Source organism: Acinonyx jubatus, chromosome E1, assembly GCF_027475565.1.
Source record: "Acinonyx jubatus isolate Ajub_Pintada_27869175 chromosome E1, VMU_Ajub_asm_v1.0, whole genome shotgun sequence".
Taxonomy (NCBI): domain Eukaryota; kingdom Metazoa; phylum Chordata; class Mammalia; order Carnivora; family Felidae; genus Acinonyx; species Acinonyx jubatus.
Genome location: NC_069397.1, coordinates 34,650,556 through 34,672,966, shown reverse-complemented (window position 1 = coordinate 34,672,966; position 22,411 = coordinate 34,650,556). Strand labels below are relative to the sequence as shown.

Sequence of the window (22,411 nt, the reverse complement as noted above, 5' to 3'; positions counted from 1 at the left end):
GAGCCCTTCCTCTCTCTCCTCACAGGCCCTCAGGACAGGCTCAGGGACTCTCCTCAGCTGGCCTGCTTGTTGCTCCTATGGGGGAGGGGGGGGACTCAGAGTGAGCAGGAGGAAGGGGAGGCCAGATGAGGGGCTCCCAGGTACTCCCCACCGGTCCCACCTCCCTCAGCCACATGTGGGCCTCCTAGTGCCCTGTGGGCCGTGCCTTCTGCAACCCCCCAAGCCTGCAGGGTGCCCGGCGGAGTTGATGGTGTTGGTGGAGGGTGGGCCTGAGGTTTGGGTGGCCAGGGATCTGAAGGGAGGCGCCTGTTGGGGGGGTTGCCTGTATAGCAGGAAGCCTGCATGAGTGGAGGTGGGGGGGGGAAGGGTTAAGGCATAAGAAAGGCAAGAGGCAGGGGGAGCCCCCCCCTCCCCCCCTTGGAGGGTGCTAGATGAGGAGGAGGAGGGAAGGGGCAAGAAACAGGAGAGCCCATCCCCCAACCTCCCCCACCCCGCCAAAGCCCCTTCCCCAGGTCTCCCCTCCCCAGACTCCAAGGCAGGAAATTAGGAGGCCACTACCGATATCTTTGGGTCATTTCCACATGCTTTATTCCAGCAATCAAAATAATTAAAAACATCTCAAATTATTATACACATACAAAATAGGTACAGAATCTTGCTTCCTCCCACCCCTAGGGGGAAAAAACTGCTTTGTGCTTTGGGAAGTTGTGCTCTGGAACCCAGAGAGAGGACACAGGACAGAGAGGCGGTGAGGATGGGGTGCAGCTGACAAGGAGGGCTTCCAGAGAGAGAGAGAGAGAGAGAGAGAGAGAGAGGTGGAGAGAGAGAGGCGGCCAGCGGGGTGGAGAGGGGGTGGAAAGGAGCGCGCAGAGCTGCGACGCTCTCTCCCCCCCAAGTTAAATAGCACCTTTAGAAAATTCACGAGTCCCCATCCGCAAGGAAAAAAAAAAAAAAAAAACCAAAGAATAAAAAAAGACTTTGAACAAAAAGGAACATTTGCTGGCCTGGGGGTGGGGCGTCTCGACTTCTTTAGCACCAGTGATTCCTTCCCCACCCCACCCCATCACAGAGATGTAGCACCTTTGATATAAAATGGGGAGCCCCCTCCCACCCTGCCCCCATCCCCGCCCCCAAGCGGTTGCCCCGGTGACACAGAAAGACACAAAGAGGTAGTCCTTCAGCAACACAATTACACGCGGAACAGAGCAGTCTCTCCCACCCAGCCCTGTCGCACGGGGGATTGACACGTGTCCCCGAATGAATCCGATGTTTCCTTCCGCTCTGTCGTGGCCCCTCCTGACTTTCTTCCAGACCCGGCAGGCAGGCAGCGAGGGGCCAGTGATCCCCCCGCATGCCCCCTCAAAAACGAAGGGGGTATGTTGCTGGAGCCACAGGGACGCCAGATGGTGAGGCTTCTTTGGTAGTCTGCGAACCTCAGGTCCCCCCAGGGTTTGGGGGTTGCTGGGTGAGGGGAGTGGGCTGGGAGTATGGGGCGGGGGTCACTTGGGTGTTTTAGCATTGCCTTTGGTTGCTGGGCAGACAATGCATTGTTTCCTGTGTCTTTTTTGGGGAGACTTAGATTTGGGGAGCGGTGGAGGGGAGGCCCCAAGGAGGGATGGAGAAAGGAGCAGAAAGGGCAGTGTTGGGGTATCATAAGCCCAACGGGCAGAAAAGGACTTACCCCCATATGGGTCTTCAAGCAAGTGGACCAAGCTTCCTTTTTTAAAAAGTTATTTATTTATTCTTTTTTTTTTTTTTTTTTTTTTGGTAAGGTTGAATGTGCTTTTTGGTTTTTGGTCATGTTCGGTTGGTCAAAGATAAAAACTAAGTTGGAGAGATGAATGCAAAGGAAAAAAATATTTTCCAAAGTCCATGTGAAATTGTCTCCCATTTTTTGGCTTTTTGGGGGTTCAGTTTGGGTTGTTTGTCTGTTTCCAGGGTCAGGGGCGAGTGGGTTGGGTGGGAGGGAGCCAGGTTGGGTGGGAGGGAGTTTACAGGAAGCAGGCAGGGCCAATGTCGATGCCGAATTCCTGGTCTGGGGCGCCAACGTCCAATGGGGCCACATCGATGATGGGCAAGCGGGAGGTCTTGGTGGTTTTGTATTCGATCACTGTCTTGCCCCAGTTTCCGGTGTGACTCTGGGGTGAAGGGGAGACAACGGGAGAGGGGTGTCACCAGGTGGGAGTGAGGGGGTGACAGAAGTGTGGCCTGTCAGGAAAGCCAGAGCCCGGAGAGGGGCCCGGCCAGGGACTTACCGTGCAGCCGTCGTAGGTGACGCTGTAGGTGAAGCGGCTGTTGCCCTCGGCCCGGATCTCGATCTCGTTGGAGCCCTGGAGGAGCAGGGCCTTCTTGAGGTTGCCAGTCTGCTGGTCCATGTAGGCCACGCTGTTCTTGCAGTGGTAGGTGATGTTCTGGGACGCCTCGGTGGACATCAGGCGCAGGAACGTCAGCTGGATGGCCACATCGGCGGGATCGGAGCCCTGGCCACCATACTCGAACTGCGGGGGGAGGAGGAGAAGCAGGTGAGTGGCCACGATGGAGCCTCTAGTCCTGGCCTCCCTCCCTGGAGTCCTCCGACGGCGTCCCAGCAGACTCCTCCCCCATCCAGAAGTGGCATCATGCATGGGCGTCGGATGTCTGAGCCAGCATCGGGGACCAAGGACTCCAGCCTCCCCACCCAGCTCTGTCTGCCCCTAGCCCGGCGCGGACCTCCCCTCCCACCCTATCTTGTGAGAGTGGCTCCAGGGCCAACTTCCTCACCTGGAATCCGTCGGTCATGCTCTCGCCATACCAGACGTGCCTCTTGTCCTTGGGGTTCTTGCTGATGTACCAGTTCTTCTGGGCCACGTGGGGCTGAGTGGGGTACACGCAGGTCTCACCTGTCTCCATGTTGCAGAAGACCTTGATGGCATCCAGGTTGCAGCCTTGGTTGGGATCGATCCAGTATTCTCCTGCAGTGGGACCGAGTAGGATGGAGTCAGGGGAGGTAAGGCAGCGGGGACACACGTGGGCCCCTGGGCCCCTCAGGGCTCAGGTCCATGCTGGCAGGAGGAGGAGGACGGGGGACGGAAGAGGAGGAGGAGGAGGAGGAGGAAGGGCACAGCTGGGGCAGGCCCTCACCGCTCTTCCAGTCGGAGTGGCACATCTTGAGGTCACGGCAGGTGCGGGCAGGGTTCTTGCGGCTGCCTTCGGGGCTCCGGATGTTCTCGATCTGCTGGCTCAGGCTCTTGAGGGTGGTGTCCACCTCGAGGTCACGGTCACGGACCACGTTGGCATCATCGGCCCGGTAGTAGCGGCCGCCATCGTGAGCCTTCTCTTGAGGTGGCTGGGGCAGGAAGCTGAAGTCGAAACCACCGCTGGGAGGACCGGGAGGACCAGGGGGTCCAGGAGGGCCGGGGGGACCCTGCACAGAAAGGGAGAGGAGTCGGGATTACCAGGGTCCAAGCGCCCATGGGGCTGGAGGGCCACGGGCAGACGGGCTGAGGGGCTACGTACAACAGGGCCAGCGTCACCAGTGCGACCACGAGGACCAGGGGGGCCGATGGGGCCTGGGAGACCGTTGAGTCCATCTTTGCCAGGAGAGCCAGCAGCGCCGGGGGGACCCTGCAAAGGGGAAGGCGGTTAGAGAAAGCCTGCCAGAAAGCACAGGACCACCAGCCCAACTCTTCGGAGAAACCCACTACCCTCCCTGCCTGCCTCTGGTTCCACGACCTCATCATCGGCCATTCCCACAGTCGGGCAAGACTGTCCAGGACCCTTCTTCTCCCGACCCCTGCCCCCAGACCCTTCTGCAGAGAGGCGGGGACACCTGTATACCAGGCAGAGGGCCCTGAAGGGAGCCTGGGCTTGGGTCCCAGCAGGAGAAGATAGACAGAGGCGTGACTTACTCGGGGACCAGCAGGACCAGAAGCTCCGGAAGGACCTTGTTCACCAGGAGAGCCCTGAAGGACAGATGCAAAGGCGATGCAGGCTCAGTGGGGGTCACACGCGGCCAGCAACCTGCCCCCCGCCTCGTTATTCCGGACGTCTAGTCCCAAGGTGTCCACAGGCTAAGACGCCTCCCACAACCCCTCTTTGTGAGCCTCGCCGTCTCAGAAGCCCCTTGGAAATGCCCATAACTCTTCAGACCCCGGTCCCTGCTAAGGAGGAGGGAAAATGACTATCAAGAGGGGAAACTGAGGCAAAATCGCCCCCTCATTGTGTGGCAGGGCTCAGTGGCAGCTGGGGGCTGGAGGGGTGCCGAGCATACTTACGGGAGGGCCAGGGGGACCCTGGAGACCGGAGAAGCCACGGTGACCCTTTATGCCTCTGTCACCCTGTTCGCCTGTCTCACCCTTGTCACCACGGGGGCCTTGGGGTCCCTAGGAGAGAGGAGAGGACAGGCTGTCAGACGGAAGATCCGTCAGCACCGAGTTGGGCATAGCCCACCTCTGGGCCAGGTTCTGAGGACACGAGGGCCAGAGCAGGGCACTTACAGCGGGACCACGAGCACCGACGGGGCCGATGGGGCCGGCGGGACCAGCGGGACCCTGGGGAGAGTGAAGAGTGTGTTAGATCCTGCTACAGCCTGAGCTGCGGGACGAAACCACCCCTCGGCCACATCCACCCTTCCTCACACCCTTCCCCGCCGTGCCCATCCCTCCTGAGCCCCACATGAACCTTCATGTGAATTCAGGCTTCACGTGAGCTGGGGCAGGCACCTGGGGACGAACCCCATTCCCCGGGAGAATAAGGGTGGTACTGCCTGGGGGAGGGGCCTCGGGACTGAGCTGTGGCTCAGTTTTCTCAGGAAGGCCAGGGGCCCCGATGTCGTGTAAGACCTCCCCTCCTCCCCCAGCCTAGGTGAAGCCAGATGTCCATCTGCGGGCCCGTAGGCAGGCCCAGGGAGTCCCGGGGGCCTGGCTACTTACAGTCTCACCGCGGTCGCCATTCTTGCCAGCGGGGCCGACGGGACCAGGGGCACCAGGAGCGCCAGGAGCACCAGGGGGGCCAGCAGGGCCGGTCTCACCACGGTCACCCTGGGAAGGGGAGGGGAGGGGGCTATGAATCAGTCCCAGCTCAAGGGGCTAGGCTGGGGCAGGGGAGTGGCAGGTGGGGCTGGGGCCCTGGGATGCAGCCACCTTACCTTGGGGCCGGGAGAACCATCTCGTCCAGGGGAGCCTTCAGCACCAGGAGATCCCTGCGGAGAGAGAGCGCGAGGTGAGTGTCAGCCAGAGGAAGTCAGGCTCAGGCAGAGGCCAAAATGGCCATGCTGAGGGCGCGGGTGTGGGGCTGGCGACCGCTCACCTCACGTCCAGACTCGCCAGGGGGTCCAGCCAATCCAGGGGGGCCCATGGGACCAGGGGGGCCACGTTCACCACTTGGTCCAGAAGGACCTTGTTTTCCAGGTTCACCCTGAAGGAGAAGAAGGAGTCAGGCCAGAGATGGGCTGGGGGGAGCTCGGCTACCACACCTGTCCTGTCTGGCCCCAGCACCCCCCCCCCCGCCCCCTGCAGCCTCCAAGCCCCGTGATGGTTCTTCTCGGGGTCCCCCAAGGCGAGGGGGGCACTCACAGAGGGGCCGGGAAGACCAGGGAAGCCTCTTTCTCCTCGCTGACCGGGCAGGCCAACCACGCCACGCTGTCCAGCAATGCCTTGAGGTCCGGGAGTGCCGGGAGCACCCTGCGGGAGGGCAATGAAGGTGAGGCGCCTTGCAGGGCCCCGGGAGCGCGGCCCCCGCCCCGGGGCCCCTCCGGAGCACTTACAGCAGGTCCGTCAGCACCAGGAGATCCTTTCTCACCGGCAGGGCCGGGGGGACCAGGGGGACCGACTTCCCCGGGACGCCCAGCGGGGCCAGTCTCACCGCGGGGGCCTTTGCCGCCTTCTTTGCCGACAGGGCCAGGAGGGCCAGGGGGTCCAGCGTTTCCCTGGACGGGGAGAAGAGGGGCCGTCAGGTTCCGGTGGATTCCGGAGCACCGCTGAGGCCTCAGATGGGCCCGCCACCCTCCCGACAGCCTGTCCCCCACTCCCCGAGCAATGGAGTCACCTCCACAGATACTTACAGAGGGGCCGGGAGGACCGACTCGGCCAGCAGCACCAGGGAAACCAGTAGCACCCTGGCAGGAGAGGACAAAGGAGTCAGGAGGACAGCAGCCCCCTCACCTGGCGCAGCGCCCCCATCTCTGAACCCAGGTGGGAGTGACAGCCCCAGCGGAGGCACTGAGGGCGATACTCACAGGGGGACCGGCACTGCCTCGAGCACCTTTGGGTCCAGGAGCACCAACGTTGCCCTGTAGGAGAGCACAGAGCCATGAAGACTGGGCCAGGCCCAGACCCAGGCCCAGGCCCGCCTGCGGCTCGGGGCTCAGAGGGTGGGACACTCACGATGGGGCCGGGGGGTCCAGTGGGGCCAGCGGGACCAGGGGGACCAGCATCGCCTTTAGCACCAGCGTCTCCGGGCTCGCCTTTAGCACCAGGTTGGCCATCAGCACCCTGGGGGAGGAAGGGGTGTGGTGAGCGGAGGAGGGGGATGGGGCAGCGTGGGGAACTGGGCGGTTCCGCGGGGCTGGGGAAGGGCGGTAAGTCCAGGCACAAAGATGCTTGAACGGGACACCGTCCCCTCTCCACGCCTCTGTCCTTATGCGGTCACCCGAGGTCCCGGGTCCCAGGCGGTGATAGAAAACGATGGGGGTCTTGGTACTCACAGGGGGGCCAGCGAAGCCAGCAGGGCCGGGGGGACCAGGCTCACCACGGTCTCCCTAGAAGAAAAGGAGGCGGACTGAGAGGGGCTCTGACCTGGGGGAGGCGGGGTGGATGCGCAGGCAGGAGGGGAAGCGGGGCCCTGAGGAGCATGCCCCAGGGCCCAGAGCAGGTGAGAGTGAAGGCGGACAAGGCACAGAAAGAGGGCCGGGAAGGGTGAAGCAGACGGGCGGGCGGCGTGTGGGTCTTCGGTACTTACGGGGGCGCCACGAGCTCCAGTGGGACCAGCGGGGCCGCTGGGACCAGCTTCACCCTGAGAGGGAGGGACAAGAGGCGCAGGTCAGCTGCGCACTCTAAGCGCTCCCAGCAGATGACCCCGGGAGAGTCTCCCCTCCTTTCTGGAACCTCCCACCTTCAGGTCACCAGCTCAGAATGGCAGGACCTCCCTCCCCCAGGCCGGAATCACGCCCAGGTTTGCCGGAGAAGCTGTGTGTTAGGGAAGATGGTGGGGCCACCTCACCTTGTCACCGGGGGCACCAGCGGGGCCAGGAGGACCAATGGGGCCAGTCAGGCCACGGACACCATCTTTGCCAGGAGAACCATCAGCACCTTTGGGACCGGCATCGCCCTAAAGACACAGGGAAGGCCTGAGACTTCCGGCGGGGGCAGGGAGGGGACCCATAGCATCCTGCTACCGGCTTCCACTCCTCCCCAGCTCTGCCCTGCCCCGACCTGTGCTCAGGACTCGAGATCTTTCAGGGGAGCCTGGTGGAACCTAGGTTAAGAGGCCCATGCCTTGTGTGGAGGGATGAATAAGGGATTCCCCCATCCAGGAAGCCACCCTGCTTCCCGTTACCGTGGTAATTCAGGGGGAGGGAAGAGCCTGCATGGCTGGTGGAGGATTTATCAGTGAAGAGGCCAGAAGGGAAGAAGGGAGGATTAAGGGAAGAGGGAAAGACCCCAGGGAGCGTAAAGAGGGAGGCTGAAGCATCCAAAGTAGAGGGAGACAGAGATGGGAACCCTACATGGATCAGGGGAGGAGGTGTGGGACCGTGGGACTTACTCTGTCACCCTTAGGGCCAGGAAGGCCAGCTGCACCTCGTTCACCAGGCATTCCCTGAAGGCCAGGAGCGCCCTGGCTACCGGGGGCTCCGGGGGCACCAGCATCACCCTAGGTGACAACCGAGAGGACGGCCATGAGCTTTGGGGTCCCAGGAGTGGGTCACAGCCCCGAGCGCCCTCGTGAGATCTCCCAGGCTTGCTTCCGAGGATAAAGATGAGCCGGCTAAGAAGAGGAAAGGCTCCCAGCCTGGAACTTCAGGCTGCTGGGGGACCCCACCCAGTTTTGTCCCCCTCCCAGCCCTCCCCCACATCTAGGTGGCTTTGGCCATGGCCAGGCGCCCCTGCCTCGAGAGGGGCTAGACCCGGTCCCCGTGCTGGCCTCACCTTAGCACCATCATTGCCAGGGGCACCGTTGGCTCCCCGAGGACCAGCAGGACCGGGGGGACCTTGCACACCGCGTTCACCAGGGAAACCTCTCTCGCCCTGGAAAAGAAGGACAGGGCACGTGATGGCTGCTCGAGAGACAGGGCCAGGCGTAGGGCATCTTGGCGGGAACAGTGCTACTTACTCTGGCTCCAGAGGGGCCGGGGGCACCAAGATCTCCAGGAACACCCTGAGGGGGAGGGAGGGACAGACAGTGAGCACCCCCCCTCCCCACTAGAAAGCATTCCTGTTCTCCTCCTGGGGGCTGGCCCTTGGGGTCTGTCATTAGAGACCAGCCCCTTCTCACGACCTGAACTGGGATGCTTTCTCTACTTCTCCTGGGGATGTGTCAAAGACGGCCCTCTCTTCAAACTCTGGGCTGAGGGAGAGTCAGAGGTATCCCTGCAGCTCTAAAAAAAAGTCGTCCAGACTGGCAGCCATGCGGAAACTTCTAGATCATATCATGCTGCTGTGCAGCGCCCAGCTTCCCTCTGTGTGGCTCCCTTCATGAAGGAAGTCCTCTGGGGAGGGGGTCTAACCTTGATCCTAGCCGAGGGTTATCTGATCAGCCGGGAGGACTGACCTCTCCCTCTAAATGCCCCGCATTCCCCACCTGCTACCTCTTACCTGTTCGCCAGGTTTGCCTGCTTCACCGGGAGGACCCGCGGGGCCAGGAAGACCCTGGAGGTGGGAAATGGGGGAGGGAAGGGGGTGGGATTAGAATCTGAAAAAGGACAAAGGGGAGCCCATACCTTAACCCCTGGCCAGCCTTGAGGCCTCACCTGGAATCCGGGAGAGCCAGCAGGGCCCTGTTCGCCTCTCTCACCAGCGGGGCCCTGTCACAGAGGGAAAGCTGCGCTGCGGTCACCAGAAGACCCAGGAGAAAAGGGGTGGGGGGGGGGTCTCTCCACAGTGCGGCCTCCCCAGGCTGTCTCTTAGGGACACTTACGGCAGGGCCGGGGGGTCCCTGAGCTCCAGCTTCTCCATCTTTGCCAGCAGGACCCTGTGGGGAGAGAGCAAAGGATCAGGGAGGTGAGGAGGGCAGCCGACAGAGGGAGCAGGGCAGGTGGGGTGCCGGGGAGGGGGTGGGGGGACAGGGCAGACCCCGCTGGGGGGCCTCTGATGCCCTGGTGATGGCTGTGGCCTTCTGCGCCCCTCCTGCAGGGGAGGGGACGTGTCACGAGCAGGGGCAGGAAGGGGACAGGGGACCATAGGGCAATACTTACAACAGCGCCAGGGGGCCCAGGGACACCTCGTTCTCCTGCTTTGCCAGGCTCTCCCTACGGGCAAAGACAGACAGGGAGTTAAGGGGGCTTAAGTGGGAACACGGGTCCCCTGGGTCCTTCCTGTTTACCCTGAGTGGTTCTCTTAGGGGTTTTCTTCTTGCCCAGCTCTGGGCCTGGGGAAACGCTCTGCTGGCTTTTGCTGCTGGTCCCTTGGTGTCTCCCTGAGGCCTCTTCCCTCTGAGACCACATGCCCCTTGAGGCTGCTGTCCCCCTGCCCCCCCTTTCCTTCTCGCCGCCAGATGCCTACGGTGACCTGCTTGCAAAGGGCTTTCACCTCCTCTGGGACCTATTTTTCAAAGAACCCACCAAGATTTGGGGGTGCCTATCTTCTAAAAGGCCCATTTTACCCCGTGGGGGGGCACAGGGGGGCCCCAACAATGCTTGTTTCCAATGATAGAGCCATGGTAGTGGAGCCAGGATCAGTCTCTCATTTTTATGGATAAAGAGACTGAGGCCCAGAGAGGGGCAGTGAGCAGCCTGAGGTCACACAGCAAGCCAGCGGCAAAGCTGGGACTGGCGCCCAGGCCTTTCATCTCCCGGGAGTGCCTGTCTCTGGCTCTGCGACGTCCCTTGAGGAATACTCACAGCAGCACCTTTAGGCCCGGGGAATCCCATCACACCAGCCTGACCACGGGCACCGGGGGGGCCTGGGGGTCCGGGGCGACCATCTTGACCAGCGGGACCCTACGGACGGACGGACGGAAGGCACAGATGGGAGGCGAGGACAGAAGGTGGGCGGTCGGGAGCGGGGGAGGGGCCCCGGGGAGCGGTACTTACAGGGGGACCAGTTTTGCCATCCGGACCGGGGCTGCCGGGGCTTCCAGTCAGACCCTAGTGGAGAGGGGACAGAGACATGCGAGTGAGGGTGACAGAAGAGGCAAGAGGGCCCTTCAGAGGGCAGATGCGCGGTCCCGCTCCGGGTGCCTCATTCCAGCCCCCACACAGGGCAAGGGTCTCGGGGCAAGCGGGGCAGAGGGGCGGGAGGCTCACCTTGGCACCAGGCAGACCAGCTTCACCGGGGCGACCAGCTTCACCAGGAGAACCTTTGGGGCCAGCAGGGCCAGGAGAACCACGTTCACCGGCGGGACCCTGGTCGGGGGGAGTCACAGGGACAATTAGGGGCTCGAGTCTGGGCTTCTTTTTTACCACGGGCCGGCCTCTTATTCCTCTGGTGGGGCAGGGTCAGGTGGCTAAGACGGTGGCAGGGGGAAGGTCAAGGCGAAGCCGAGTATGAAGAGAGAGTGCGCGGCCACGGCGCGGAGCACTGATGGGGGCAGGAGTGGGGTGGGGGTGACTACATGGGGAGGGGCAGGTGATGTCCACGGAGCAGGGCCAGCACCCCAGCCATGAAGAGAAGTTACCTTGGGACCAGCCACACCATCTGCGCCAGGGAAGCCACGGCTACCGGGTCCGCCCTGCAGGAGGAGAAGACGCCAGTGAGCTCTGACACGGGGGGCACCGGGCTGGCCTTGGGGGCGAAGAAGGGGACACTCACGCGCTCGCCAGGGGGTCCGGGCAGGCCAGTGGGGCCGGGTTCACCTCGGGCTCCTCGCTTTCCTTCTTCCCCAGCGGGGCCAGGGGGGCCTTGGATACCAGTGGGGCCCTGGAGAGGGGCAGAGACGAGGGGAGGGCCCGCGGTGAGGGGCTGACCCGGGGGCCCCCTCCAGTCCTCCCGGGGTTCCCCGGGGGCAGATGGGTTGAGCTGTGGGGGGTGGGCGGGGGGACTTACGGGCTCTCCCTTGGCGCCAGTGTCTCCTTTGTTGCCGGGGGCACCAGGTTCGCCCTGCGGGAGGGAAAAAAAGATGAGGGGGGCAGGGGGGCTGATTCGCATCCTCACGCTTCTCAGGCGGGGCCACGCCGGACGGAGCAGGCGCGCGGGTGGGCACAAGTGAGAGAGTGATACTTACACTGTTACCCTTGGGACCGGGAGGGCCGCTGGGGCCCTGGGGTCCAGAGGGGCCTCGGGCACCAGGGAAGCCAGGAGCGCCAGCAATCCCAGGAGCGCCCTGTGGGAGGCAGAACAGGTTGAGTCCCGGAGCGGAGGGCGTGGGGCAGGGGGGAGGGGGTCGCGGGGGGCGGCTCTGAAAGCTGCAGGATACTCACGTTGGCACCTTTGGCACCAGGCTGTCCGTCAGCACCAGGGTTTCCCTGTGGCCCGGAGAGAGGAGGGTGAGTGACAGGAGAGGACTCTGAATTGGGGGGTGGCATAGGGGCACTGAGGAACACTTACAGCAGGGCCAGCAGCACCAGCAGGGCCGGGGGGGCCGGGCTCACCACGCACACCCTGGGGACCTTCAGAGCCACGGGCTCCTTGGGGACCGGCTTCACCCTGGGTAGGAGACAAGGACAGGTCAGGAGCCCAAGCGCGTCTTTGGACGTCGGGAGGTGAGGGTGGAGGGCAGGGACAGGAGAGCAGGAATTAGGACTCCAAGATCACAGAAGAGGACCTGAAGACAAAGGTGCTGGGGCATGGGCTTCTCCGGGTTTGGAGAGCAGGGAGGCGCCCATCCCTTGGCCTGTGGGCGCTGGGCTCACAGCGGCGGCAGGGATCTCACCTTAGCACCAACAGCACCAGGGAAGCCGGGAGGACCAGCGGGGCCAGTGGGACCCTGTGAATGAAATGGAGCTGTTAGTGAGAAGGAAAATGGCCACTGTGAGTCACACCCGGCAGCAGAAGAGGTCCTGGGATTCGTGGCCACGGGGCCCGCCCCCGGTGGGAGCCCCAGGAGCCCTCGGGGCTCCCAGGCACAGAGACCCGGGGGCTGTACTCACAGGGGGGCCGGCGGCACCGGTAGCACCGTCATTTCCACGAGCACCCTGCGGGAGAGAGAGGGGTGGCCCCAGTCACGTGCACCGAGTGCTGGCGGGTCCCCGCAACCCCTCAGGAACCCCTTCCAGTGCCCCGGGATCCCCCCAAGGGGCCAAGAGGACTTACAGCAGGGCCAGGGGCTCCGGGGCGTCCTCTCTCACCAGGCAGACCACGGGGACCCTGACGACAAAAGCCAGGAAAGCCGAGTGAGATCAGAGACACACTCTTCCCCCCAAATCCCATCTCGCCCCTCTACCCTGTTCCATCTCTTCCTCCTAGAACTGGACACACTCACCATCTGGCCAGGAGCTCCATTTTCACCGGGGCTACCAGGCTCACCCTAGAGAACAGAGAATGAAGTTAGGAATTTGTTCGTGGTGGGACTGGGTGGTGGGGGCCCCAGATACCCAGGCATCCTCTTACCTTGGGACCAGCAGGACCAGCGTCTCCCTTGGCACCATCCAAACCACTGAAACCCTAAGATAGGGAAGAAGGGCCAAGGTGAGTGCCGTTGGAAGGGGTGGACCACCTTGGCCCTCATGTTGACCTGGCAAGGTGCCTCAGGGGGTCACCACAGCCATCCCCCTGTCTCTGCACTAGACTAGACCCCAACTGGCCCAAGATCTCACCCAATCCTATGGAGATTTCTTTCCCAATGGAGGGAAGTTCTTTTGGATGTCTACTCTCTATCCCTTGGGACTTCTGTGGCTGCCACCCCACCTCGACACCCACAGGAGGATCCTTTGGGGGAAGGGGTAGGATGGTGGGGTGCTACAAAGGGGACTTACTCTGTGTCCCTTCATTCCAGGAAGGCCAGCAGTTCCAGGCAATCCCCGGGCACCCTGGAGAGAAAAGAAAAGGAGGAGAAAGGCAGGGCCATTAGAAGACGCCACTGTGGACCCAGTGCCCAAGTGGAGCCCCCCTGTGGCGACGTCCAGGGCCGGCCACGCATTCCTGCTCACCTGAGGTCCAGGAGGCCCACGCTCACCAGGACGACCAGGCTTTCCAGCTTCACCCTGAGAGGGAGAGAAAAGGCCATGATGCCCATGCCTTGGAAACGTGTGGAAGGTCTGAATTTTCTTGGCATTGTTGAAGGTCACGTTTAGGAGCCCAGAATCTTGTCTTTGGATTTAGAGTGCAGCTTAAATCTACAGTGAAATCCTTGCTTGGTGAATTTTGAGTCCCTCCGAGGGAATTTCTGTTTATTTTTGTATAGGGAGAGCAAATCTGAGGTGCCCAGGGCAGTCAAGCCTAAGGAAGTCATTCACCCCGAGGGACAGTGTTGGGGATTGCTTTGAAGTGGCTGGGGTGAGGGGAGGGTCAGTCACCTCCACTGGGGAAAGGGGGAACATCCCATAAAGGGTGAAGATCATTGTTCAAGGGCAGTCCCATGCATCAGGGAGAACTTGGCCTCCTTTCTCTGGGTATCACCTTCAAAGGTGGTGGGGCACTGGAGTGGAGATTACAGGAACCTAGCCCATGGAGGCATTGGGGGCTAGATGGGATCATCTTGCCTGGGTTACTTACGTCATCTCCGTTCTTGCCAGGGGGACCAGGGGGACCACGGGGACCCATGGGACCCTAGAGGAAACAGGAAGAAGGGAGATTAGAATGACCAGGATAAGGGGAAAAAAAGAAGGGGGAGGCTGGGATTGGAAGGAGGAGTCAAGGAAGACTTCAGATGGAAGGGGGGGGAGGAGTCCTTCAATAGGACAATCCACATGTTTGTAGAGGGAGTATTTGGATAGAGTACAACTTGGGGGGGGGGGTGGCACTTACTGAAGCTCCAGGCTCGCCGGGCTCACCAGGGGGGCCTTGGAAACCTTGGGGACCCTGGAGGACAAGGAAAGAGGGATTCAGTTAGGACAGGTCCCTGTCAGTCTTTCCCCATCTCACCAAGAGATCTCTCAGAGCACCTGACCTGCCCTCATCCCCATCCTCCCTTCGAAAGACCAAAGCCCAGGGTGGTGTATGATGATATCCTGGATACTTACAGGTGCACCAGGGGGACCAGGGAGACCACGAGGACCAGAAGGACCCTACAGAAGGGGGAAAAAAAAAGAGCGGCCATGTTGATACCTCTGTAGGAAGGTGCAACATGGGTGTGATCTTGCTGTCTTCCAGTGGTTCCTGTTGGAGTGTTCCCACTCGTCTGGCATCCTCTCTGAATTTCCACCATAAACCATCTCTGAAACCACCTCTGAAATTCCCCCATAAACCACCACTGGCCCATCCTGTCTAGATTCCCACGGGCTCCTCTTCTGTCATCTCTGCACCCCAGTGGCTCACCATGGGGCCAGGCACAGAGATTCCTCCAGTTGACTTCTCATCGTAGCCGTAAGACATTTGGGGAGCAAAGTTCTAGAAGAAACAAGAGAGAGGAGAGGGCATGAGAAATCAGTGAGTTGAGAGGCAAAAACATCACTGACAATGGGATATTGACATATGCCTCCTGGCTTGATGCACTAAGAGGGTCAACAACATCACTTGTGAGATATTCCTGCCCAGAAGGCATGGCCCAACTCCAATTATGGGGACACATTCGGCCAACCTGAGCTGAGGGCCACTAAAATAATTGGCCTTTACGAAGCAACTGGCTTCTTCAAAAAACTCCAGGGTCATGAAAGGCAAAGGAAGTCTGAGGAATGTTCCAGAGTAAAGGAAACCGAAGAGCTATGACAATTAAATGCAATTTATAATCCCAGATCCAGAAAAAAGATGCCACAGAGGGTATTATTGGGATATTGGTGAAATTTGGATAGGGACTGTATATTCAGATCATAGTTATGTATCAGTGTTAACGTTCTGAAATGTAATCACTCTACAACGGTCACGTAAGAGAAAGTTCTTGTTCTCGGGAAATACAACCAAAGCTAAAGTAGTTTGGAGCAAAAGGACACAACATCAACAACTGATTCTGGAACAAATGGTTCAGAAAGAAAAATAACGACGATTATATGTATACATAGAGACTGACAAAGCAAATGTGACAAACTGCGAAGGGTATGTGAGAGTTCTTGGCACTATTCTTGAAGCTCTTCTGTAAGTTTGGAACCATTTCAAAATACAAAGTATGCCATCTGCCAATAAACACACAAAAAACCAAAGAACAGGAGGTGAGGGGAGCACTCAGGGCCGGCCTGCCAGGAGTGTGTTGAATCTTCACTTACTCCTCCGAGGCCAGGGGGTCCGGGGGGTCCGGGAGGGCCGGGGGGTCCAGGAAGTCCAGGCTGTCCAGGGATGCCGTCGCGGCCGGGGGGGCCGGCAGGTCCCTGCAGCGGGAGAGGGCGGGCGGCCGTGAGCGCAGGCCTGGAGCCACGCCCACCTCCAGCCCCGACAGCAGAGAGCGCCAACGCTTACCCTTGGGCCTCGGGGGCCAGTGTCTCCTTTGGGTCCCTATGGGGTAAGGGGGGAGAAGAAGCAAAAGAAGTCGAGTTAGAGAAGGGAGGCGCTTGAGGACTCTGGGGCGGGGGGCGGGGGTGGGGGGCAAAAGTCGAGGGCAGAGGATTACCTCGACTCCTGTGGTTTCTTGGCCGGTAGGTGACGCTAGGGGAGAAGACACGCGGGTGAGCGGCGGGGTTGCACCGGGTGCTCCCGGCGGCCCCGCCCTCCCCCAGCCCCAGGCCCCTCGCCGTACCCTCGCCGTCGGGGCAGACGGGGCAGCACTCGCCCGGGGGGACATGAGCGCCGGGGCAGTTCTTGGTTTCGTCGCAGATCACGTCATCGCACAACACGTTGCCGTTGTCGCAGACACAGATCCGGCAGGCCTCGGGTTTCCAAACATCTCGGTCATAGTACCTGAGGCCGTTCTGTACGCAGGTGACTGGTGGGACTGGGGCAAGAGGGGAAAGGAGGGGCTGTCAGCGGCGCTCGAGCCCCCCCCCCCACCTCGGGGCTCCAGGGACCCCCAGCCCTACCCTCCTTTCCCGTTTGTCTTAGAGACACATTTAGATTTTCCATTTCCCGCCGCCTCCTTCACCACCGCCCCGCCCCCCAACCCTTTCCCCAAATCCTTAAAAGCTCATCTGCTCCTCATCAGGGCCGGTGACAGCGCCGAGGCGCCCGGCCAGGGCGGCTATAACTCTTTCCAGTTCTCAGGAATTTAAACAAAGCTTTAGGCCGGAGTTGCTTCCAACTCCAACCCCAGCCCATAGGCGCTGAAGCCAAGTGAAATAAAAAGCCATTGGGTGGGGGAGGGGAGTTGGGGGACTGGGGAGGAGAACAAGAGGGGCCCCAACCAGAAGGCAGGCTCCTGGGGAGTGGTTTGGGTGGAGACGGGGGCGGGGACGGGTAGGAGGAGAGAAGGGAGGTCCAGCCCCCATTCCGCCCATCCCGGGGCAGGTGGGATGGCGTGGGCGGTGCCAGGAGGATGGGGCGGGGCCTATTGGCCTGAGGTCCCGCCCAGAGACTTGAATTATACCTCCAAAGTAGGATACACCCCACCCTCCAGCCCCCAGACATCTCAAAAGCCCTCTCTCGGGACAACCCCCGTTTCCTAAACCTAGCCAGGACCTCTGGGTCACTCCTTGGCCAAAGAACCAAAAAGTCCGCAGATAGTAACGAAGTTAGCTAACCACGCCCACCGCGCGAGCGTCTACCCAGACAGCCACTAGGTGGCGGGCAACACTAAGCAATTGCCTCGGCCTCGGCCACTTTTTTCAGAGACTGAGGCTACCGGGTCCCCAGTTTTATTTTCCAGGTCTAGAGGCGGGGTCCACAACCGGCAACAGCGCCCGTCCACTCCACGCAGCCCCTGCGCGGGGAAGCGCTGGACGGGGAGGCGCGGAGCTCCGTGCGGATCAGCAGAGGGCGCAGGGACCCCGCCCTGTCAACTCCGCGCCAAAGTTTCTCGTCCTCCAACCCGCCCACTCTCCGCGCCCCCTCCCCCCTCAGACGAGCACCCCCGCAGCCCCAGGAACACTGTCTAGCCTGCAGAGAGGGCAAACAATCTTTCCTTATGAATCATCCCAAGCCTTCCTGATCCCTTTTACATCTCGGGCTCCAAATTCCCAGCACGGCGCCCCCCATCCCATCTCCGACGTACTTTCCCCTCACCCGGCGCGCAGACCCCCATTTCCCCCGTGGTGCTCCACAGAGCGAGCCCGGGACTCCCTCCTGTGCCAACTCGGGTGGCGCTCCATTCTCCCCTCTCACTACCGGCGGGGCGGGGGGGGGGGGGCGCGTTCCTCTACACCCCCCACCCAGGGTACACTGCCTTCTCTCCCGGGGCGCCCAGGAAGAGCCCTCGCCATCTCCCTTCCGTCCCTGAGTCTCCGGAGCATCCCGAGTCTTAGTTTAAGTCGCGGACCCCCGGGACAGAGCGCAGGGCGAGGTACCAAGTAGCCTTGGACTCCCCAAAAGTTTGCGACTTACTGTCTTCTTCTTCTTGGCCCTCCTCTTGGCCGTGCGTCAGGAGGGCGGTGGCCGCTAAGAGGAGCAGGAGCCGGAGGTCCACAAAGCTGAACATGTCTAGACCCTAGACATGTAGACTCTTTGCGGCTGGGGTGGGGGTTAGCGTCCGCTCATGCGTGGCCTCACACTCCGCGTGCCTCCTGCTCCGACCCCGAGGAGAAACTCCCGTCTGCTCCGACGACTGGCCCGGGCCCTTTTTATACCATCCTGACGGAGTGCGGGGAGGAACTCGGTCCCTGGGAGAGGGGGAGCCGGCCGCCCGCCCCCCAGCCAATCAGAGCTGCCTGGCCCGGCCCCCAATTTGGGAGTTGGAAGGGAGAGGGGGAGGGGAGGACGGGGAAGGGAGTCCACCACGCATTTCCCCCTTCGAAGGGCTGCCTCCCCAGCCCCCCAGCCCAGGCTGGGCCAGAGGTGCTGCTGCGGAGGGACGGCTAGGTCCTCAGTACAGTGCGGGCTAAAGACTGGGTCGTGGGGCCCCCTTGGGCTTTCTTCCTGGGATCCCTCTGTCTGGGGGATCTGGAACTGAGGGGCTGGCAGGGGAGCCTTCCCGAGGTGGAAGGACTGGGGGTGATTGGGAGAGGGCCATCCTGGCCATGCCTCATTCGCCTTCCTGACCTGTCCGGCCACAGCTAAGGGATGGGTAGGAAGAGACCAGGTTCTCCCTCTAAAAGATGTGCCCGTTTAGGGGTGTCTTCTGGTGTGGCTGGGATATGAAGCTTAGGCATATTTGGGGAACACGTTAGAGATTCCTTTGCAGACATTAAGAATCAGATACTTGGCGGGGGGGTTGTTGGCCAGAAGGGGTTTATCTTGAGGATGTCAATTCTGCCATGCTTGAGGCTTCAGGATGGAAGCCTGGAACGCTCTCCCCCAAACCCGAAGCGTGACTGAGAGAGGATGGGGTGGGGAGGCTGAGGCACTGGATGAGAAATTTGACTGCGTGGTCTCTCCAGAAGGAGGCTTGGTGGTTAAGTGGCCGGGCAGCCGAGTGGTCGTGGGAAGTTGCCGGGACTCTTTTACCCCCCAGGCGAGTGGGTTTGCACGGGAGCACCAAGATCACTAGTGACCTAGAAAAGGGTTCTCTGGGGGGTCGGCCCAGGCTGCAGCCAGGGCCTGGTTAGAGACCCCCGTACACAGCATAGCGGAAGACTTGGGTGGAAGGCACTGGGTCAGAGAGAGGGTGCTCCTTCGGGAGCTGCGGAAAGCCGCTTACTGCTTGTACCTCGACTTGAAGTTGGGGACGGAGGGAGAATTTGGGTGTCTGGTGGGGGGGGGACTAGGCTTTGGGGGCTCGGGATGGAATTGAAGGGGAGGTTGATGACTTTATTTTAGAGGATGTTTCCCACTGCTGTCCCTCTTTCCTGAAACCCGGGGCATTGCTCTCTGCCCCTGGCACCAGGAGAGGTTCTTCTGTACCCTGCATGGAGGTGAGGATCCCAAGAACAACAGGCTCTATTGGGGGGGAGATGCCCCCAAAGCTAGTGTCCTCCCCTGCCCGTGTCCCAACCTCCCAACGGCACCCTACCCTTGGCTCTACCACAATCTGTGGGCCCAAGAGAAGCCAGTTGGGGTCCCTTGCAATGCCCGTCAACTCCAGGCCCTCCTGCCTTGGGGCCCCCACCCCCATCCTTCCAGAGCTGCTAACGTGGAAGCGGGGAGTCCCCGCCTCCCCCAAACCATCCAAGATTCCATTGCCTCCCCCCCACCCCGCCCCTCTCCACGCCCTCCCCCAGCTGGTTTTGTGCAACGAAGGCAAAGGCAAAAAAAAAAAAAAAAAGACCAAGGGAACAGAAGGGGAGGGAGCCACGTCGGCGTGGGCCGTGGGCAGCCAGGATGAGCGGTGCGGGTGGGGCGGCAGAGGGAGAGTGCAGGGGCTATAATTAAAGGGAAAATATAGAGTTTCCAGAGAGGCAGGGCTGCAGACAGCAATGGAGGGACGGGCCTTCATCAATTATCCTCACCATGTGGCAGCAGCTTGTGGCCCAGGGTCTGCCCCCGCCTAGTGCCAGCGACTGAAGGGCAGGACAGGGGCTGAGGTGCTGAGATGGCAGTTTCTGCACCCCCCCCCCCCAGTGTGGGTCAGGGTCAAGGGGCGCCCCTCCCCAACAGAGGACAAGGGTCCTGTCGCTTGGCAGTGATCGCCTGGGGCAGGGCGTCACAGGCTTGGGGTGAGGGTTGGTGCCTCATGCCAACCTCCCTGACTGACTCCAGCCTGCAGTCCCCTGGTCCAGGCTGTCCCACGCCTGTTTTAAAGAAGAGATTAAGCCTCGGATGAGAAGTAGGAGCTTGGGGTTCTTGGGCCCGGGGTTCTGAAGGATGTTCAGGGACCCCTGAGGTTGGCGGGTGGTGTGTGTGTGTGTGTGTGTGTGTGTGTGTACCACTGCCCCGACATCCAGTTTCAGACTTCTGTCCCCGGAGCTGCGGGGAGAGGCTTTCCAAGCATCCTTTACACTCTTTTACACGTGGCACAGAGCGGAGGCCCAGGGCCTCCTCTGCCACTTTCGACTTGAAACGCTTGGCGGGCACCCAGCCCAAAGATGTGTCTTTAATTTCTGCAGCATGACAGCGAGAGGAAGAATGTGCTTGGGGTCTCCTCCCAGCCTGGCTGGGCCTCCTTGGGTTTGAGACTTGGGGGGGGGGGGGGGCGGAGGGATGAGGGAGGGAGCTGGGAGAGGGGAGGAGACGCCACCTCATCTTTAGGAAACTCTGAAGCTCTGGCTTCTTCTGGAATGTTAGGCTTTGTCCGGCATTTGGAGTTGGGGGGGGGGAGCAAAAGCCAAAAATCTCCCCCCCCCTGCCCCGCACACACACCCCAAGCAATGGTAAAGTCATCAGCACTTAGGGAAAAAAATTCCTCAAGAAGAAAAACAGAAAGAGGAAAATGCTGAGCTCTGAGTTCTCTGCTTCTCCAAATTTCCCCAAGTGCCCTCCCTCCATGAGAGAGAGGGCAGGCCTGGGTGCCCCAGCTCCCCCCTTCCCTCGGGACCCCCCCACCCAGGTCCCCCATCTGGACTCTGTGGTGTGGGGCAAGGACGCAGTGGTGCACCTGGGGGCAGTGGGGGTTGGGGATCAGCCCTTTCCAGCTGCTTTGACTCTCCTTCCCCAGTCTGACCCTCCAGAATGCCCCTCTACCCCACCCTGGCCGCAGCTGGTGATAGAGGGACCCTAGGAGAGGGTTGAAGAGAGAGAAGGGGAGGGGTTCTGAGAGTGCGACTGCAGTGGAGAGCTTGGTCTCCACGGGTCCCCATCACAGAGCTCTGCTCGGGTCCTGTCGAGGGTCCCTGGGGACAGAGTCTGGGGCAGACCCCAAGTGTGTGGGATCCTCTCTTCCTCCCTTTCCTCAGCTTGCCACCCCCCGGGCCCTTGGGGCCTCAGCGAAGTTCTTTGGCTTCCAGGCCGGGCTCTGTTCTCTCTCAGCCTCAGCCTCCATCCAAGTCCCTCAGCCTTCCGAGATGTCCCTCCGTCTCTTCCATCCTTTCCAGGCTCAGGGGGAAGGTGAGGAAGGAAGCCTGTCCACGTGGAGTGTTAGGTGCCGCGAGACGTCCGGTCAGCAAGGTGCGGGAAACCCGTGGGTGGCTGGGTCTGGAGCTCAGAGGAAAGCCCTACGTGGGACCCCAGGATGGTGGTGTGGAGGGAGTCATCATGGAGGCAGGAGCGGTGAAGGGCTGGGATGAGCCTGAGGACCCTCATGGCTGCACTCGATCTTAGCCAAAAGGCCGAGAAGCGATAAGGACCCTCATGGTTGAAGGGGTGGGAAGGGGTGGAGGAGCCCCGCACGGGAGACAGGACAAGAGTGGGAGTAGGAAGGCGCGGAGGACAGGGTTGGTGGGTGCAAGGGAAGATTGTTCTAGAAGGATGAGAATTAGATGCTGCAGAGAGAATTAGTACAAGGAGTGGAATGCTCCCTGGGTTTGGCAACATGGCGGTGATTGATTAGCGCCCTAAGTTTCGGTGGGTGGCGAAGCCACACTGGAAGGAGCTGGGGAGCAAGTGGGAGGCCAGGAAATGGGGTCGGAGAGCTCCCGGCTTGGAGGAGGAGCTTAGCCGAGAGGGGAGGAGAGTGAGTAGATGCCCCATTCTCCCTCCTGTCCTTCTTTCTTTGCCTGCCCGGAGCCACCCCCACTCCTGTCTGTCTGTCTGTCTTCTGCCTCCCTCCTCTTTTTCTTCCAGGAAACTGTGTTTCTTTCCCCCACCCTTCCCTCTCCTGAGCTCTTTTTCTGGATCCCCCTTGCTTTTGGCCCTCTCTCCCCTCGGATACCCACATCCAGGCCCAGCCGGCACCCCATTCTCTTCTAGAACGTGCCCTCAGTCCGGGCTCTTGAAGAGAACGCTTGATTTCTAGCCCTGGCAACTATTCTTGGGGTGAGGGGCCCAGTCCAGGAAGGGGGAAAAGGGAGGGGCAGGGGAGCCAGGGAAGGGGCTGGAGCGTGAGCCACCAGTGACATCAGGACTCCCGAGGCCCACTCCGGCCACCCCTACCAGGTTTCCTCCAGGTCCCAGATGAGCATAGTGTGCTGAATGGGCTCTCGCCTCGCTCCGTGGTGAACTCAAGTGAGGAGTCAATGCCCATCTTCCCCGCTGGAGCGTGAGCTCCCCGGAAAGGGACCTGGCAGGGGCTCTGCCCCATCTCTCGCCCTCACCTGGTCTGGGGGCAGAGAAGGTTCTTGTCAGAGGTTGGGTGAGCCAAGGAATTGAATGACTTTTTACTCCTTTCTGGTCTGGTTCCTTTCTGTACTGGTGTT

General features: G+C 61.1%; 1 protein-coding gene across 1 annotated transcript; it reads right to left on the bottom strand.

Moving 5' to 3' along the window:
• Positions 1 to 1,730: 1,730 nt before the first annotated feature.
• COL1A1 (collagen type I alpha 1 chain) lies at positions 1,731 to 17,855 on the bottom strand. Its single transcript, XM_027034050.2, has 51 exons — positions 17,631 to 17,855; positions 15,895 to 16,089; positions 15,769 to 15,803; positions 15,618 to 15,653; positions 15,428 to 15,529; positions 14,547 to 14,618; positions 14,252 to 14,296; positions 14,037 to 14,090; positions 13,785 to 13,838; positions 13,220 to 13,273; positions 13,046 to 13,099; positions 12,681 to 12,734; positions 12,553 to 12,597; positions 12,384 to 12,437; positions 12,221 to 12,265; positions 12,004 to 12,057; positions 11,679 to 11,777; positions 11,552 to 11,596; positions 11,356 to 11,454; positions 11,178 to 11,231; positions 10,944 to 11,051; positions 10,810 to 10,863; positions 10,439 to 10,537; positions 10,226 to 10,279; positions 10,034 to 10,132; positions 9,389 to 9,442; positions 9,112 to 9,165; positions 8,945 to 8,998; positions 8,790 to 8,843; positions 8,308 to 8,352; positions 8,124 to 8,222; positions 7,741 to 7,848; positions 7,198 to 7,305; positions 6,937 to 6,990; positions 6,683 to 6,736; positions 6,363 to 6,470; positions 6,215 to 6,268; positions 6,041 to 6,094; positions 5,744 to 5,905; positions 5,553 to 5,660; positions 5,287 to 5,394; positions 5,126 to 5,179; positions 4,911 to 5,018; positions 4,476 to 4,529; positions 4,254 to 4,361; positions 3,888 to 3,941; positions 3,496 to 3,603; positions 3,121 to 3,403; positions 2,761 to 2,951; positions 2,256 to 2,498; positions 1,731 to 2,138 (listed from the first exon to the last, which is right to left on the bottom strand). The coding sequence occupies exons 1-51, from the start codon at positions 17,722 to 17,724 to the stop codon at positions 1,992 to 1,994; spliced, it is 4,386 nt and encodes a 1,461-aa protein (XP_026889851.1). The 5' UTR covers positions 17,725 to 17,855; the 3' UTR covers positions 1,731 to 1,991.
• Positions 17,856 to 22,411: the final 4,556 nt, after the last annotated feature.

Excerpts from the sequence above, each read along its gene's own strand:
- COL1A1 (XM_027034050.2), bottom strand. The coding sequence starts at position 17,724 with ATGTTCAGCTTTGTGGACCTCCGGCTCCTGCTCCTCTTAGCGGCCACC. Across the intron at positions 12,438-12,552 it reads ATGGAGCTCCTGGCCAGATG|GGTCCCCGTGGTCTGCCTGG; the intron begins GTGAGTGTGTCC and ends TTTTGTCGTCAG. Across the intron at positions 11,232-11,355 it reads CCGGTCCCAAGGGTAACAGT|GGCGAACCTGGTGCCCCCGG; the intron begins GTAAGTATCACT and ends TCCCTCCCGCAG.